This window comes from Trichoderma asperellum, chromosome 1, assembly GCF_020647865.1.
Source record: "Trichoderma asperellum chromosome 1, complete sequence".
NCBI lineage: Eukaryota > Fungi > Ascomycota > Sordariomycetes > Hypocreales > Hypocreaceae > Trichoderma > Trichoderma asperellum.
The window spans coordinates 2,475,175-2,490,608 of NC_089415.1; the positions used below are offsets into that span (position 1 = coordinate 2,475,175).

At 48.4% G+C, this 15,434-nt stretch overlaps 4 protein-coding genes across 6 annotated transcripts; 3 read left to right on the forward strand and 1 right to left on the reverse strand.

The window, feature by feature from the left end:
• Positions 1–5,714: 5,714 nt before the first annotated feature.
• Positions 5,715–8,327, forward strand: TrAFT101_000774 (uncharacterized protein; the record flags this gene model as incomplete). The annotated part of the gene is made up of 3 exons (XM_066126143.1): positions 5,715–5,721; positions 6,777–6,997; positions 8,313–8,327. The coding sequence occupies 3 exons, from the start codon at positions 5,715–5,717 to the stop codon at positions 8,325–8,327; spliced, it is 243 nt and encodes an 80-aa protein (XP_065982242.1).
• On the forward strand, positions 7,319–12,734 carry TrAFT101_000775 (uncharacterized protein). Of its 3 annotated transcripts, XM_066126145.1 has the most exons (7): positions 7,319–7,980; positions 8,313–8,796; positions 9,117–9,237; positions 9,302–9,342; positions 9,423–9,855; positions 9,929–11,414; positions 11,480–12,734. In XM_066126145.1, the coding sequence occupies exons 2-7, from the start codon at positions 8,760–8,762 to the stop codon at positions 11,486–11,488; spliced, it is 2,127 nt and encodes a 708-aa protein (XP_065982243.1). In that variant the 5' UTR covers positions 7,319–7,980; positions 8,313–8,759; the 3' UTR covers positions 11,489–12,734. The 3 variants fall into 3 exon arrangements, with proteins under 3 accessions (XP_065982243.1, XP_065982244.1, XP_024764996.1); XM_066126144.1 differs by lacking the exons at positions 7,319–7,980; positions 8,313–8,796 and having other exon boundaries at positions 8,806–9,237; positions 11,474–12,734; XM_024899221.2 differs by lacking the exons at positions 7,319–7,980; positions 8,313–8,796 and having other exon boundaries at positions 8,806–9,237; positions 9,929–12,734.
• A 194-nt stretch (positions 12,735–12,928) lies between these two features.
• Positions 12,929–13,752, forward strand: TrAFT101_000776 (uncharacterized protein). Its single transcript, XM_024899204.2, has 3 exons — positions 12,929–13,138; positions 13,335–13,456; positions 13,520–13,752. Exons 1-3 carry the CDS (start codon positions 13,049–13,051, stop codon positions 13,575–13,577), a joined length of 270 nt encoding a protein of 89 aa, XP_024764998.1. The 5' UTR covers positions 12,929–13,048; the 3' UTR covers positions 13,578–13,752.
• TrAFT101_000777 (uncharacterized protein) lies at positions 13,713–14,935 on the reverse strand. Its single transcript, XM_024899253.2, has one exon. It carries the CDS (start codon positions 14,835–14,837, stop codon positions 14,274–14,276), a length of 564 nt encoding a protein of 187 aa, XP_024764999.1. The 5' UTR covers positions 14,838–14,935; the 3' UTR covers positions 13,713–14,273.
• Between the last annotated feature and the right edge of the window lie 499 nt (positions 14,936–15,434).

Consider the following 15,434-nt stretch of genomic DNA (forward strand, 5'->3'; position numbering starts at 1 on the left):
ATCAAAAGAACGTGAACCAATTGAAGAGAAACATCTCTTGACAGCAGTGTCTCAAAGAATAAGAAACAAATCGCTCGCATGGTGAAGATGGCCCCTTTAATATCGGACAATGTCGATGGATTCATTAATATGAGGCATTGCGGGCCTCACACCAACGTACTTTCAAAAAGGAAAAAAAAAAAATTGAGCTTCATAGAAAACTTCTCCCACTTTTTTGAGACATATATCGAGGAAAACTGGAAATCTCTTAGATGAGCACGTGGGGGGATAAACTAAGTCGATCAAGCTGTGACATATGAAACATCTTCCATGATATTCAAGCTATTTGTATCTGTTGGCCTTTCGAGATCCGTGCAATTGTTGTGGTGCTTGTGAGCCACATCAAATTCTTGAATGCGATAGAGGTAAGAGTATTAGCCAATCGTGTCTTATGATCAGTGTATACGAGGCCAGAATAATATTCAGCTTAGAAAAATTTCGTCTTTACGAATCCATATGGGAAATGTAAGAAGCAGCCTACCGATGGTCTGTGATGATTAGTAGTCAAGAAATGAGTCGAAGATCTTGAGCTGTAGTGGGCTCTACGCGCTTTGATATGACTCGATGGAGATAGGATTGTCCATCGGAAGTGGTGATCCTTGAAGCTGCCGTTGGAATTTTTTAGAAGGGTCTATGAAGACGTCAATTCACCCTTTAAACTTTATTCAACTAGATATAAAGGTCAGATCCAAAGAGGTAAACATGGGCGATGTCTCAATCTTGGCTACTAATCTAGGGGAAGCAGCATGATTCAGAGAATAGTGAACGATTTTATGCAAAGTATGACAACCTTTCCATTATATGTATGCGGTGGAAAGTCAGGGTTTAAAGAGTTGTAAGGTTGTAAAATGAGTATAATATAGACGTTGTAGATGATTTACAGACGGGCTCAGGCGTTGGAGCATCTGGACCAAGTTTGCGGATATGAATCCGCCAGCGAGATCGCCTTGAAATATTATATAAGGCTCAATCGGTAGTGTTCCGGATGTTTCAGTACGAGCAAGCTGGTTTAATTGATACAACCATTGCCCCAATAGTAAATTGTTAGCTGACGATATCAGGGTGTCACATGGGTAAGCAAGAAACAAAGCAGCCATCCTAAACAAAGATATGTTTGAGCTGTGGAAGTAGGAAACTAGAAGAAAAAGTTGAAAATAGAAAACAAGACGTATTGCCAGTTCAAAGTGACTGCTAGGCATCAATGGATAGATGAATATTTGTTGTTAGTCATTAGAAAGGTTGATAGAAACATAGAAAATGGCGTTATCACTCAAAGAGGCTGATAGGGGCCATAAGAGCTTCCATAATAGTGAGAATATCCATCGATGGCGTTAGAGATGCGATTCTCCAAGACAAAAGGCTCTTTTGCCCTATAGCACCTTTCAATACCAGGCGAGAACTCAGCCAGCTGAAGCATTACGTGCATGCAACAGCAACGTCTTTCGCAAAGGCCAGTCCTAGGATAATAGGATGTGTGTCCAGGAACAATGCCACTAGAGAACGCTACATGTGTGCCGTAACTTCGCAACGGGCTTCAGATAAACTGCGTCACAATGGTTTTCGGAGGTACTGTCGATAACGAGACGATGTTCTACACTCTATACAGAGTACAAAGTACCTATTGTGTTGAAGGTCTACCACTGAGGAGGTATCTCGCCTGGGTATCGGCCAATCGCAGAATCAGATCGAACACGGGCCAACACACAGGTCGATGGGTCACAAAGGGTGGCTTGGGCCCTCGAAGTGCATGCCCCCAGATGATCGACAGGGGGAGCCGCTTTTCTCATTGGGTCCTTTCAGGGGGAGAGCCATGAGGCCAAGATGGTCAATTACCAAGATTAAGAGCACATCCACACACGTGTGTGGGACATACAGAATGCTCTGCTCCAGGTATGATACTGCAACCCCGTGGCAGTGTCGCTATCTTCCAAGTAGTGTTACCGGGGAGCATCAAGTATAGCAGCTACAGCTCATAGCCATCCTATCTATCCAAATTGTTAGCAGCAATTGACAGGGACATGTATGATTGGTTGGAGATTGTCAATTGGGAGCCACTTCTTAGTCCTTGTGTTGCCTACTCTCTTGACTGTCCCTAGAGAACATTATGTGATATCGCAGCACAGGCTCTTCATAGGTTTCTTTGTGGCGTCAAGCGCCTGCCAATAGCCTCACCCAACGGTCCATCCCGAGCAGCCCCCCATGGGGCAGTATTGGCGTATACGAGGCGGGAGACTTCCGACTGATATGCCGAGGACTAGGAGTACCTAGTAGTAATATTATGCATCTTCTTCCATACGAGGGCCACAGCTCTCTGTATTCTGCAATACACACAAGCCGCCAATGAGCGAGGGCAGAGTCCTCGAAGTGCCGTGGCTGCTCCGCTGCTCTGCAGCGGAGGTACGCGTAGGATGCCGTAATTCGTATTTTGAACGAGAAATACTCCAAGCAAAGGACGATGCCTAGTCGCATCAGCTGCGTCCCCTGTCCAAGACTCGCACTAGCGACAGGAGATGGGAAAGCGGCTGTGCATTCCCACAATCCCATCTCATATTTCGTGCTGCATTTGCCTGCGCCGCTCAGTACGTATGTCAAGACGACGTCATGGCGATAAAAATAACTTAGCCGAAAACACACAAGAGGCAGCCGGCCGGCGACTTTGCTCCCGTAGCCTGTATCAGGTTGAGTGGAAGCTCCATAAAAACTGGTCCAAGGAGTGCTGTCAAAAGCGTGCAAAGTCGAAAATTTCAAGGGGGGGTGTCGTGTGTCGTGGAAGGCTTTGCCTGTTTTGCACAGCAGTTGCCGGGTCGAATCGATCTAAGCAAATGCTACTAGCACTAGCAGTGGCGGCGGGGAGCACTTGCCGTACATTTGACAATGCAGCATCGAAGTGTTTCTACCTCAGGTATTTAAGTATCTGGGTATATTTAAATGTTAATTAAAAGCAGATGTACCTTAGTAATTCCCGGCCCACAGTCCAGCATAGGAAAGCTCAGAGGGCGGCGGATTAGTGACTCAGTCGTGATGTTCTCAACTCATCTACCTACTCGAGTGGCTATGCATGCATGTACGCCGAGGGCAGTCGTCTCAGCAATAGACGTAAATGGTTTAAAGTCTCGGTGAAACCGAGTTATGGTGCTATCAACGACAATAATAGATATGAGCAACAAACACTTATATCTCTATGCCTCCAATTGAGTAAAAGAAAGACAAAAGTTGACTGGACCATCGCATTGACGTTGTGGCATTGTTGTACGAGAGCGTCTTTGAACATTGCTATTGGTCGCCTATGCAGGCTTGGTCCTTGAGTTTTTGAACAATTATCGGCTTCAAGCTCTTTGATAGTATGTAGAAACTCTTGTTATAATCGTCGATGGCAGGAAGTAGCTTGTTTACGACCTCTGGCGTTATATCCTCGTCCAGAGACTCTTTTTTCTAAATAGGTACCAGGTCTCATTTTGTTGAATACCACGAAGATAAGTTCATACAGTATATTATATAGACTTATTTTTTTAACACTTCTTATCTGCCATGCCTCTTGATATCATAGAGCTATAGCAAGCGACTCAAAGTTTAGGTTTTGCACGAGACGTGTTTCTTTGCCGCATATACTTTATAGCAGTTAAATCCCATTGGCCTGTATCAGGCCTGATAAGGGTGCAGCTGCAGTGCAGTTACAGTTGTCCCCTTATCAACAGCCTCGGAAGCATCTTGCGCACGGCTGTTGCAGTTTAATGAAACGGCTACAGGACACAGGCACAGGTGGCGTAGCTCCTGCAGCATACAGCAGGTACCTATAGCAGTCTTACCTAGGGTGCCTCTAGGTGCCTACTAAGATAAGTACTAGAGCTATGGATAAGGTAGTACTAATGGGAAACTCTGACTTGAGTGGTCCGCAGTATGATGCCGTGCTCTGTACCTAGACAGCTGACGAATTCCAGGCTAATGCACGTCTGTTGCAACGGCAATTTCCTCTGCCAAGGTTTAGTGCGGGGACAGGGCAGCGCTGCGGATGGCCAATAGTGCCAGGTACAGGAACATGTTATGCATCGTGGCTGTTCACCGAGGAGCTTGTATGGAAACTTGTCGCTTGACTTGTCCAGAAATAGCAGCAAGAAAACAAAATTTGAATTTTGTAGTTTAAAGTAGGTTTACTTGCTGGCCAATATCCTAAAGTTATGGCTTAAAGGCATGAGAAGAAGAAGAAGAAGAAGAAGAATATACTGGCAAATTGGCATTTAGCATTTTTCCGTAGTTATACAGCTCACATGGGAGTGTGATAGGTATCAGCTCAGGAGAAGTCAAGACTGTGATATTGCGCTGCTGTCCAACTGTTACTGCTGCTTCGGCACTGCTACCACAATTATGTTTGCACATGAAATTTCTTTCTTCTCTTTTGCTTTCCTCTCCTTGGGGATGGCCGAAGGCGGCATGTGAATCAACATGGTGGGAGCTTCTTCCGGCTGCTCCGTGAAAGGCCCCCACTCCGCCTTAGTAGTACCGAAGAAAACGCAATGAGAAACGGGGTTCGGAGCTTTTTAGACCCATGGAAAAGTGAAGAGGGAAGAGAGAAAAGCGAGGGACGAAGCGCCCTAATGCACTAGGTAGTATCCATGCTCCATACTATGAAAAGCTTCTACTATTAGGGCTTGCCAGCCAGCATCTTCTGTTGACGCCAAGTACATACCTACTTGTATGTACATACATACAAGCAACTGCTCCAGAGAACAAGGGGGGTCGCCCAACGGACAGGGATGTATGAGGCTCCAATTCGTCAAGAATCTGACTCGAAGAAAAAAAGAAAGAAGATTGCAATCTTGGAGAGTTTATCCCGTCTTACGGACAAGGCAGGCCCTGATGAATAGCGCCGGGGTTGTCAAGACTGCGAAGCAGACTGCTGACGAATTCGTCGAGCAGGGAATAAATTTGATACAAGCGCGTGCATACAAGTAGATTCTCTCCTGTGGCATGTAAAATGGCACACGAATGCGAATAGCATGTTCTGTTTTGCGTGCTTAAGAGCTCTCAACACCTCCTAAAGTGGTAGTATTCAGTGCTAGTAACAGCAAGCGTACCAACCTAATAGGCGTGCTCCGCTTTAGGCTCCCGGCACCTTTGCCTTGTACCTGTAATTTTTGAACGGACTTTGTATGGCAGGCTTAGAATTTTTTTTTTTTTTTTTTTTTTTTTTTTTTTTTTTCCTCCCTCTCTCTCTCGTTGGAGTGAGCGGGCCGTCGCTGGAATGGTCGTCACCAAGCCCGTGTGGTGTGGCGGGAGTACAGCCAAAAGCAGTATAACCAGCCATCTGCGCGGTATGGCGCTAGCGGCCGCTGCGCCATAGTGACCTCTCCCGGCCAGGTGCTAGCAAAAGTCAATTCGTAGCCAATACGCACACAGCGTATTATTTATCAACATACCTAGTGCTTGTAGGATTGGACGGGATGCAAATTAGGAGCAAATGTATGGAGTAAGATACACTCGTTTAACAGTTGGTTGCATTGCATCCCGACTTGGCAGCTGTGAAAGCCGGTAATTGGTCAGCGCCGAGTGGCTTTGTACCTGTATGTAAGGAGATGCCAGAGCAGAGTCTATACAGCCACCTTAAGGGCACACCATTGAGCTTCAATGATAAGCAGTTGCTATTATATGAATGTCACCAGATAGTTATCAATCAGATAATGAGATGTTCGCATGCAGTGTATCACTCAATTTTTTTTTCTTTTTTTTTTTTTTTTTTTTCACAAGGCGCTCAACGCCAAGCAACGATACCCCGTTATGCAACGCTGTTAGGAGCGCTTGCGCCAGCAAATCTTCAGCGCTTGGAGCCATGCACATGAACCTCGTATCAATCTCACTAACAAAGCTCGTATTCAATCATCATTTCTATGCGCTTATTAGCTTTTTCGCTTTGTCTTTCCAGCCCAATCTTCGCACTCGTAAAAAAAAAAAAAAAAAAAAAAAAAAAAAAAAAAAAAAAAAAAAAAGTACTCTCTCTTCTCCCTTTCCCTCGTCGTCATCACCTCCTCTTGCCCTTCTCCCTCTCTGCTCCCCGCCCTCTCATTCGTTCACTCACTCATTCATTCATTCATTCATTCCCCAGCAGGGCTTTTCTAGCGCCTGCCGCTATTGTCCGCATTGCCGAGGGCGGCTGATGTCACGATACGTGCTAAGGGCGGCTCTCTCTCTCTCGCGCGCGGCCTGGGCTCTTGTCACTGCGCGCTGACAGGCTCTCTCTGAGCGATATCGAACTCATGTGCCCTTACGAAAAGCGTCTTAAAACAGATACTTTAACGAGCACAGGAGCAGCTGTGCGTTGGCGATGCCCCACCCTTGGATGGATTGATTGCCTAATATGTCCTCTGCACAGTTTCAGTGCCTTATCGACGCCCGGCACAGCATATGTAGCAAGGTACAGCCACCGCCGTGGTGACTTGAGGATCCGACTTCTCAGTCTAGTACCTGCAGTACCTCTGCTGTAGTGCTACGAACTACTACACAAACAAGTACTCCTGTCTCCCTACCTTACAGAGGTTTGGGCCAGCCCTAACAGCCCTCGAGCCAGTTTCGCAAAACCAACCAACCAACCAACCACCACATAGGTGCACATCCGTACGTACGCGCTGCGGAGTTCACGTTTCATTAGCTTGTCTCGATATTCTTGTTTCTGTGTGGCACTCGCTTGGTGCCTTGGCGTTTGGGTGCTGCCAGTGGGCATTGGGAACTAAAATAAGAGGAAATAGGGGATCGCAATCCCAAGCCAAGGGGAATCCGCCTGGCCACCCCTGGACACCGCCGCTCCCGAGGCACGCTGGAATGCTCGCTTTGCGCTAGCCTCCAGTTCTACGCCGCCGAGGGCTCCGCAACACGCAAACGTACGAGACCTGTGCAAGCATTCCCGGTCTTGGAATATCCAGCAAAGACAGTGAGGGTTCTTGGCCTCATTGTTCGACCCTTTTGCCAGGTAAGTGGTCAACAACGCTCTGGAGCTCCAGGTGCTGGGTGCCGCGTGCTATCGCAGGTAAAATGTAGGAATACATAGTGTACTACCATACCTGCACACTGCACACTGCACATAGATATGGAGCACGTACATGCCATCAAGTCGTACCATTTGGCCGGCTTCGCATGCACTCGTCTTCTCTCCCTCCAGGTAGTGATACTGAATCCTGATACCAGTATCACTATTTCATGCCATCTGCAGAGTGGCTTTCTCTCCTCCTCTGATTTATTTTTCTTTCCTTTGCCCTTCCCTTGCCTTCCTTTTCCTCTTCTCCTCAAACATCCCCCCCTGAAAACAAGTGAAAAGAAAAACTCTGTCTTGGTCTGCGCCACAACCCTTTCCACGTATCATCGGCATCGACAGTCCAGGCCACTTTAAGGGCTCCATTGTTGGGGCCACGGCGCCGCAGGGAGCTCCGGGAGCACGGAACGGCGGGCCTCTGCAGCCATTGAGCGCTGAAGGCCAGCGAGTGCCTGGCCAGGCCTCAGCCATCAGCCAGCCCAAGCCTCTCTCCCTCTCCCCTTCCGCTGATCGACCTGCCTGGAGCTCTCTCTTTTTTTTTTTTTTAGCTTCCATCTTGCTAACTTGCCGGTTTCTCCGCCACCTCAGCTATTTACCATCCGCGACTAATTCGAATCCGCTCCTACGAACATACCATCTCCTCTTTCAGCTGGGCTGGGGTCTGCCGCGTACAACGCACCAGCCGGGCCATTTGCTTTCTCCCTGGCGCGCCGTCTCCATCCAACGCTCGCTCATGCACCCTGTCGGTCGTTTCGCGTACAGGCAGCCAGACAAGAGCATCGCCGTCCAGTCTCTCTTACGCAGCAAATAATTCCGATCGGCTATCCGAATAACACGCCCCATCCGAGGCTAATTGTTTCTTTTCTTTTTTTGGAGTTCATTATTCGAGAAGCAAACCAAACCAGCGCGCGGCTGCTGTCCATGTATGCTTAATTCTTATTCGCCTCGACTCGCCTCGACTCCGCCCACGCACACGTCTGTCCTACAGAAAACCCCAGATAATTTCCCATCCGTCCACTTATCTCTTCAGCCCTCTCGTCCCACCATCCCCGGGCCCTTCACACCTTGTGAACAAGGCCTGAGTTGCTCGTTGCCCTTCGTTATCTGCCACCCGTTGCTGTAAGCAACCCACCTGCCCCTATCCCACGCCCCCAAAAGAGAGAAGAAAAAAAAAAGAATACCCAATCAGCCAGCTGCATGCTTGTTCAAAGTCTCTTCACAAGATTTTTTTTTTTTTCTAACATTGAGTCACTAGTTATGCTGCCTCTGAGTTAGAGCTTGCTTTGCCTCTATCGCTTTTTCCCCCAATATCGTCTTCTTCACAACTCAGCTACCGCTATCCCGCATTCAGAGCCCTCAAATCGAACTGAGGCCGGCACACGATTTGAAACGGTCCACTTCGTCTCCCGAGTCAGCTCCAGCTATCCCACAGGCGAGTTGACATAGCATTTGCTTGCGACCGCGATATCGACCAATTGCTATATGCACATTGCGCCAGTTAGCCCGCTCTAGAGACGGTTACGCTTCTTTTACCGTACATACATACGGATATAACTGTTCTGGTCCGCTGACAAGGATAACCCCTTCCCGCCTGCTCGCGCGTCGTGGGACTTCGGCCACACGGCCATCGTGAGAGGCCGCTGCCCTCCCATTTCCCAGATCTTAGCCACTTCACTAATCCCCATTGGGTTCCAACAAAATAATGGCACCCAAGACGCCCCGTCTCAAGACTCTATCAGGTTTGTCATCCCACCCCCATGCCGCTTCTCACAGACACGCCCCGATTCCTGTACTTGAAATATCCACCCTGGCACTTTGCCCGTCCCAAACTTTTAGTGTCCTTTCTCCAAGTTTATTCTTTTCTTCCTAAGCCTCGCTTGGCCCAAACAATTCCTCCCCATTGATTCCAACTTCTTGTCCCTCTTTTTTTTCCTTCTGCCCGTCCTCTCCCAGATCCTCAGCCTCGAGTCCTTCCCTCGCAGACAAAGCGGCCTGTTAGATGCAGCGCCCTGGATCCTACCATTCGTTATGAGTGATCAGCTAATGCGCGTATGCTCAGTTGGAGGCAATCCCGTCTCGGCCTTCCTGTCGTGGAGACTCCAGGCTACCAACGCCTGCGACGTCACGCTGGTATGGAAATCAGGTTTTGAGCACGTCTCTCAGTATGGCATCTCTTTCAAGTACGTAGCCATTATGGACGGCCCTCGATCCTTACCTGTTCCTTCCTAACATCCGCCATTGCAGGTCACAAACCTTTGGGAATGAGCGTTTTAAACCCCGGCATGGTAAGCTATGATGATGCGCCCCCGTCACTCGCGAGGTGGAATAATGAACAAACGTACTGACGCCCGTTCCTCTTCCTCAGTTGTCCGAAACCCAGAAGATGCTGCTGGAAACCGAGACGGCCCCTTCGATTACGTCATCCTTTGTGTAAAGGCCCTTCCCGACGTGTACGATCTCGCCGCCGTTATCGATTCCGTTGTGACTCCTCAGCACACTTGTATTCTTGTCAACACCACTCACACCCTTGGAATCGAGAGCGCAATTGAGGAACGCTTCCCGACCAATGTCGTCCTATCACTTGTCTCCGGAGCCGAGCTCAACCAGCTTGGCCAGAGCGAGTTTGAGCACAAAGGTTCAACAGATGTTTGGATCGGAGCGGCCAGTCGGAATACCACCATTCCACAGTCTATCCAAGAAGACATGGCCCAAGCTATATCCATGACGCTTAGCTCCGGCCAGGTGAATAGCCAAGTATCCCCCAACATTCGGCAACAGCAATATGAGAGAGTAATTGGGTAAGTCGTCGTCAGCTTTCTTGAGACAGCTGGAGGTTTCCTTGGGTTGGCTGACAGAGTAACACGCGCACAGGCCCATTGCTTTCCACCCCGTCAGTGTAATATTCGAAACATCTAATCATGTAGCGCTTTTGGAGAAAGTGGGCGTAAAGGATATGATCTCCGATGTCATTGACGAACTCTTGCGCCTGGCTGAGGCTAACGGCTGCAAGTTTGCGCCCAACTTCAAGCAACTGACCATGGATGACATGTTGAAGCCAAATCAGGCCGAAAGCATCATGTGGCAGGATTATGTTGCCAGGCGGCCCATGGAAGTTGAAACATACCTCGGATCGCCGATAAGGCTCGCCCGCGAGGCCCGAGTCCCCGTTCCTCGAATTGAAACCCTCTACGCCATCCTCCACAACCTCAACATTGTCAACCGTAACCGGCCGAAAGACGCAGCACCTGGCTCACCTAACAATGTATCACCGCTTCCTCCTCGGGGACCTTCTCAAGCTGGCTTCCGCCCCATGATGCCCAATGGCAACGGAATGCCACCTCGTCAACCACGGCCTAGGGCATCGTCCAATTTCAGCAATGCGGGAGGAATGCGTAGGCCTCCACCTATGGCAAATGGTGGACCTAATGGCTACGGAAGGCCACCACCTCAAATGAATGGCGGAGGTTCTCGTGCAGCATCTCGACGTGGCTCGATGGATGGCAATGATTTGGAAGAATTCTCCCATCTTGTCCTGTACGACGATATCCCAGAGGGCCAAGAGCCGTCATTTGGGACCGACAACTCAGATATGGCTCTCAGAGAGAGGGAACTGCAAATACGCCAACGAGAGTTGGCTTTGAGAGAGCAGGAGATGCGGATGAGGCGCGGTCCTCCTCAGCCTTCTGCGCCCCCCTCTCGTCGCGGTCCACCACCTTCCAGGGGCGGATTTGACGATGACGACGATGACGACGATTATTTCGATCCATCCATGGCCGCCAACGTTCCTGTTATAGACCCTGATAATTTCGACATGATGAGCGTCACCTCCAAGAAAAACCGCAAGATGCCTGGCCCACCTCCGTCCCAGATGCGACGAAACCCCGAAGGAGACGGACCGTCATCCAAAGGCAGTCGGTTTCGACCCTTTGGTCGCCATCGTTCGAGCCAAATGAGTCAAATAAGCCAAATGCCCACGCTGAATGACAACATCTTGGACGATCCTCTGCTGAGCTTTACTTCGAATCGATACGGGGCTGTTGATCGTGGTGCAATGGGCGCTAGCTCTCGTGCCAACTCTTTGACTGCCTCTCGGATGGATGAGATGCAGTTCGGCGGCCCTGTGAGTGGACACACCATGACTATGACAGGTGGCTACCCTCGTCGAACTAGCCATTCGCCTGGAAATCAATACAGCCCGTCAATGCGAGGTGGGAACGGCAGGCCTTCGCCGCCAAATGGGTTCGGACCAGCAAATGGCCAGCCATCACCACCTAATGGCGCTCGGCAACCAGGCCCTCGGTTTCCCCCGGGACCAGGCAATGGGATTGCACCTCAGCAAGTTGAACAGCAAATCGGGGTAAGCTCTTTCAATCCCCCCAAATCTAGAAACGATCGTAGTCTGACTGGTAGTGCAAGCGCTAGCGCGGGTAGTGGTGACTTGAGCTCCGAACGATCGACTCGCAGCAGCCAAGGGAGTCTTCAACAACAACGATAGCGGCGGCGATGACGGGGGGCCATGAAGCAAAAGCAACAGGCTGATATGACCATCAACTCATTGCCTCGGCCTCATGGAACGTTTACATGAAATCCGTACACGGCACATTAATCTCTCCTTTTTCTTCCTCTCCTTCCATCTCATTTCTCTCTCTCCGACTCTTCCTCTCTATAGATCATCCTTCGCACGACATCGATGAAGATGCGTTATTCTGCGTCTCTGTGGACGTTATCTGTTACGTTGTATGCACTCATCAACCGATTTTACAATGTATAAAGAAGCAATAATCGACGGGTTTGTTTGGCTTACAATCCTTCCTTGTCGGAAAGCAATCAACCCTCTCTATCTCATACAGCAACATATCGGCAGCGTAGTCTAACTATCGCAAATTCGACTGTTTGGATCACTTTGGACTATTGTTCGATACTGGCGCTTTTTGAACTTGGGTGGGCTATCAAGTCACATATATGTACATGTGGAAACGAAACTAAAGACAGCCATTGGTCATGCTAGGATGCATATGACATTATCAGTGTCCTCGCTAGACTGGCTCTTTACGTCGATATTAATTCATTCAAAAAAGAAACACGAACAGCCCCAGGCGCACATTTTGACGACCCTGGGTTATATACCTTTTTTTTTTTAATCAGCCTCAGCCTGAGTTTTGGAAAAAGCCTCGCGAAAAGGGGCTGAGCTACCACGGCATTCCTTTTTCTTTTCTTTTTCTTTTTTTGGTGCGCATCACACAGCATTTTAGATTCTTTGGGTGTTGAGTTTTGTTTTTTCTTTTGTTTTTTTTTTTTCTTTGTTCTATTTTTACTTCGGCACCGCTCCGCCACTTTTTCTTTATCCTTTTTGAGGAACCAATCGGCCACGGTCAGTCGGGAAAGCCTAAACATCGCAAGACGGTGATGGATCGAGGGCGGTGCTGGTCATGCCGTGCAACGCCGGACATTTGACAAGCCACGGATTGATTGGAACTCGATATGATGTGAAAATCGTCATGCCAGCGGCGGCAGAATGCTTGAATAATTGATAGTTGAACACACAATAAAGATATAGACTGGCAGGGCAAATAGCGTTTAATGATGGGAAAAGATATGGGCGGCATTGTTCTCAAGGTAGTCCAAATATAATACGGCATGTTGATTCATACAAAACACGTCTTTATTTATTTTTTTGAAAGAGAATGTCCTTTCCAACTGTGAAGTGATGGTATGAATTGCTTTATTTGATCGTGAGCTGTACAGTAGGCAGACGGTGATTTATAGAATCGCAGCACTTCAATTGATCACGTGAGTTGGCGCGGCGGGAACATCAACATCCATCTTGGCTGCAATCTTTCCATCTACGCGTCCAAGACGAAGCTATTTGGACCAACGTAAAGATTAAATACGAAAGAAGAAAAGGACAAACTGTCTTTATTTGAGCAAGTGGGTTTGCATTTCCATCATAAAATACCCTTGCCAGAAAAGGAGGGAAGAGGGGAAGAGGCAATGGCATCACGAAATGCGGGCGGATCGCAGGGTCTGAGCAGGCAGAGCAGCGTCGCAACAAGTGGGAGCGTGATGAAATCGAGACAGCTGGTGAGTTTGATTTGGCAATCTTCTTCTTCTTCTTCTTCTTCTTCTTCTTCTTCTTCTTCTTCTTCTTCTTCTTCTTCTTCTTCTTCTTCTTCTTCTTCTTCTTCTTCTTCTTCTTCTTCTTTTTTTTTTCTTCTTTTTTCTAGAGCTCGATAATTGTCAACGTGCCCTCTCCTGCTAACTGATCAAACGTGTGCAGACGCATTTACACTCTCAGTTGGCTCAGTTGTCAAAAAATCTATCAGATACCGAGAATTTATTGAGGATGACGAGTGTGCAGGCTGAAGCAATGAAGGGACTGGGGAGCTGGCATGGCGGCCTGTGAGTTTTCTTTTGCTGTTTACTAAGAAAGATTTGAGAGGCGAGTTGCTAACCCGTGAACAGATTCATGGCTGCGAGTAGAGTACTTGGAGAAGAAAGTGTGAAAGAGGCTGGGAAGTGATGATGTTTGTTTTACGAAAGGGAACAGTGAGAGAACATGTTACGAACTATAGAGGGTTGTGAGCTACGGGATGGCATTTACGAGTTAAACGGGTCAATGCTTTTTAAACATTTTGGGTTCTGCTAGCATTTATTGAGCGACTAATGATATATCTTTTATTCAAAATGCATTCATCTAACTCTCCAGCAGCATTAGAGACCCTGTATACCATTCATAACAGAAGAGCGTCCGCTTCACATTCGAAGAACTCTTCTACCTCGTAGGGGACGGGAATGACAGTCTTGTATTAAGGACTGAAGGCCCGTTTTCTCCAACTTGAATCAGCCTTTTCAGCATCATGAATGCCGTTTGCCTTGCTTGGGAAGCCAGGAAGAAATATTACCATGGTCCTTCAGCGCCCATTGCGCCAAGCCAAGTAGCATGACGCCCCTAGGATCTTTTCAGATATCTCATTCTCCTTGTCCACAAGGCAACATCCAAGCCTTAAGATCCAATGAGTTTCCGATTCTGGCTTCTAGCTTTGGCTTTAGTTTGGAAACAGGCTATGGGCGCGTCTCTTCTTGGTCTTTATGTATTTCCTAGAAGATGAGATATGGGCTATGCCCGCTTTTGTCCATCCCAGCGGTTATGCAAAGGTTTCCATAGAAATTGCCATGATATCACACAAGCGTGCTCCATCACTTCACCGTCGTCTCTTCAAGTTGGCAGCTCGGGTGCAGACACAGGCTCTGAAGCAGCAGCACTGCCTTTCGCTCTCTTTTGAGTGCTAGGGGCTCGAAGCGACTTTCTCTTCTGCCTCGGCGCGCCAATGGGATACCGCTTCATGTTTCCGCATGTATCGCACCGGGTGACGAGAACATCCGCCCAGGGCTTTCTCCCGCCTTTGCTGAGATTCTCCACAGTAGAATGGCACGTCTTGCCCTCGATCTGAACGGCGTCACAGTATTTGCAGATGGTCTGCTTGATGGCCGGGCTCTGCCGGATCTGAGCTTTCAGCGACACCGATCTCATGTCTGAGACGACTTGGTGGGACAGGTTTATTATTGCCTTGCGTTCCTGGTTGCTGTGGGCGAAACCATCGCCATCTGCCGCGCCAGACAGTTCGTCTGTTCTTTTGTCATTCTGGCTATCTTCAGTGTTGGTTGTTTTCTTGGTTTGGTGAGCGCAGTTTGCCAGATAACTGGCCGCCTGATAAAGATATGACGCCCTTGAGTAAATGTGCCGGTTTTGTATACCAGCGTTGCCCTTTTGCTTGGCCATCTTTTCCCCCGGTATGTTTGAAAGTGTATCTTTTTTTATAGGTATAGAAGGAGATGATTACCTCATGCCATGACAACAAACGCGCAGCACTGAAGAGGGTGTCGTATTATAGAGTTCCACACGTATATACACAGCAGAAATATTCAAGCTTCTCAAGCTTTCATCCCCAGTCATACAGTGTAGTTTTACCGTGCTCGGCACAATTCACACTCATTTAGCTTTTTGCTTTGCCTTTGTCCATATCACGTGCCGCTACTTGTTTTGCGTGCACGGACCACCGCTTACTCAGATCGCGCCTCACGCTTCGCTTCTTCCCCTTCCGCCCTCTTTTTTGACAGCAGCCTCATCTTTCCCTCGTTCACACCCGCCATCGGAACGAGTTTCTTCGGTACCTGTGGCATTGCAACCCAATTTCCATTGTCTGTGTTTTTTCTTTCATCCCGGACTTATCTCTGCCTGATAACCTGGGCTTTGTCTACCTGTTTGGTCTTCTCTTTACCTTCTTTTTTCTCTCTTTCTTTCGCCGCATCCATCGCTTCTGACGCGCCCTACTCGTCAGTGCCTCTCGCAGAGCAAACCAGCTTGATCCTCTACACA